We start from the raw sequence: 840 nt of genomic DNA on the forward strand, positions 1-840 counted from the left end.
CCCGCCTGCCAGAGCTGGCACAGGAATCCCGAGACGGCTCCAGCCCCCGAGGGGGCTGCGTGGCCACCCTTGAGGCCAGCCCGCCCTGCCGAGGGAGGAGCCGCCCTTGAGCAGGTCCCCGGCGCCCCACCCCGAGCTCCCCAGCGCCACAGAGGGTGCGGCCAGCCGCCAGCCCGTGCAGCGGGCCTGGGAAGGGTGCAGGAAGCACACGGGACTGGGCTGCCCCCCACCCCGCCCGCTGCACCCCTCAGGAGCTCTACGCCAGGCTGTGGGAGGCCCTGGACCAGATGCTGCAGGACTTCCTCCGGCGGAATCCCACGGCCGGGGAGCTGCACCTCCTGCTGTCGGTGAGGGGTGCGCCGCCTGGGCTTCGGGCCTCTGGGGGTCTGCGGTGGGAGTTGTGGGAGGGTGACGGTGCGTCTGCTGGGGGGCCCGGCGAGGACATGTCGGCGCTGCCGAGGGGCGCCCTGCCCCGCACGGTCTGCCGCCTGCACTCCGCGGCAGGTGACCAGCGAGTGGGCAGGGACAGCCAGGGAGGGCTGGCCCTGCGGGAGGAGCGGAGGGACCCGGGGCAGGGGCGCTGCAGCGGGGAGGGCAGAGCTGAGGGCGGGGCCGCTGGCCACAGCGGGCGGCGGCTGCCTGCGCTCACACCGTCACGGCCGCGCCTTCCTCACCCACTGAGACCACGAGCAGCGGCGGCCACCTGGCGGCCACCGGACTTGTGCACACCCTGAGCCAGCGTCGGTGCACACCAAATGCTGTCCGGGAAAGGGGTGCATGGGGCGAGACAGGCTAAGACATCGCACCTGGGAGGTTTGAGCAAGTCGGCCACCAATGACC

At 73.5% G+C, this 840-nt stretch overlaps 1 protein-coding gene across 1 annotated transcript in view; it reads left to right on the forward strand.

Moving 5' to 3' along the window:
- Positions 1 to 840, forward strand: part of MROH5 (maestro heat-like repeat family member 5) — a 46,311-nt gene that overhangs the window by 29,284 nt on the left and 16,187 nt on the right. The window contains exon 14 of the mRNA XM_012722884.1: positions 252 to 347. Coding sequence (XP_012578338.1) covers positions 252 to 347 — 96 coding nt within the window. The remainder of the gene's footprint in view (positions 1 to 251; positions 348 to 840) is intronic.

This window comes from Condylura cristata, unplaced genomic scaffold, assembly GCF_000260355.1.
Source record: "Condylura cristata isolate star-nosed mole 26May11 unplaced genomic scaffold, ConCri1.0 scaffold00009, whole genome shotgun sequence".
In the NCBI taxonomy this organism is placed as follows: Eukaryota; Metazoa; Chordata; class Mammalia; order Eulipotyphla; family Talpidae; genus Condylura; species Condylura cristata.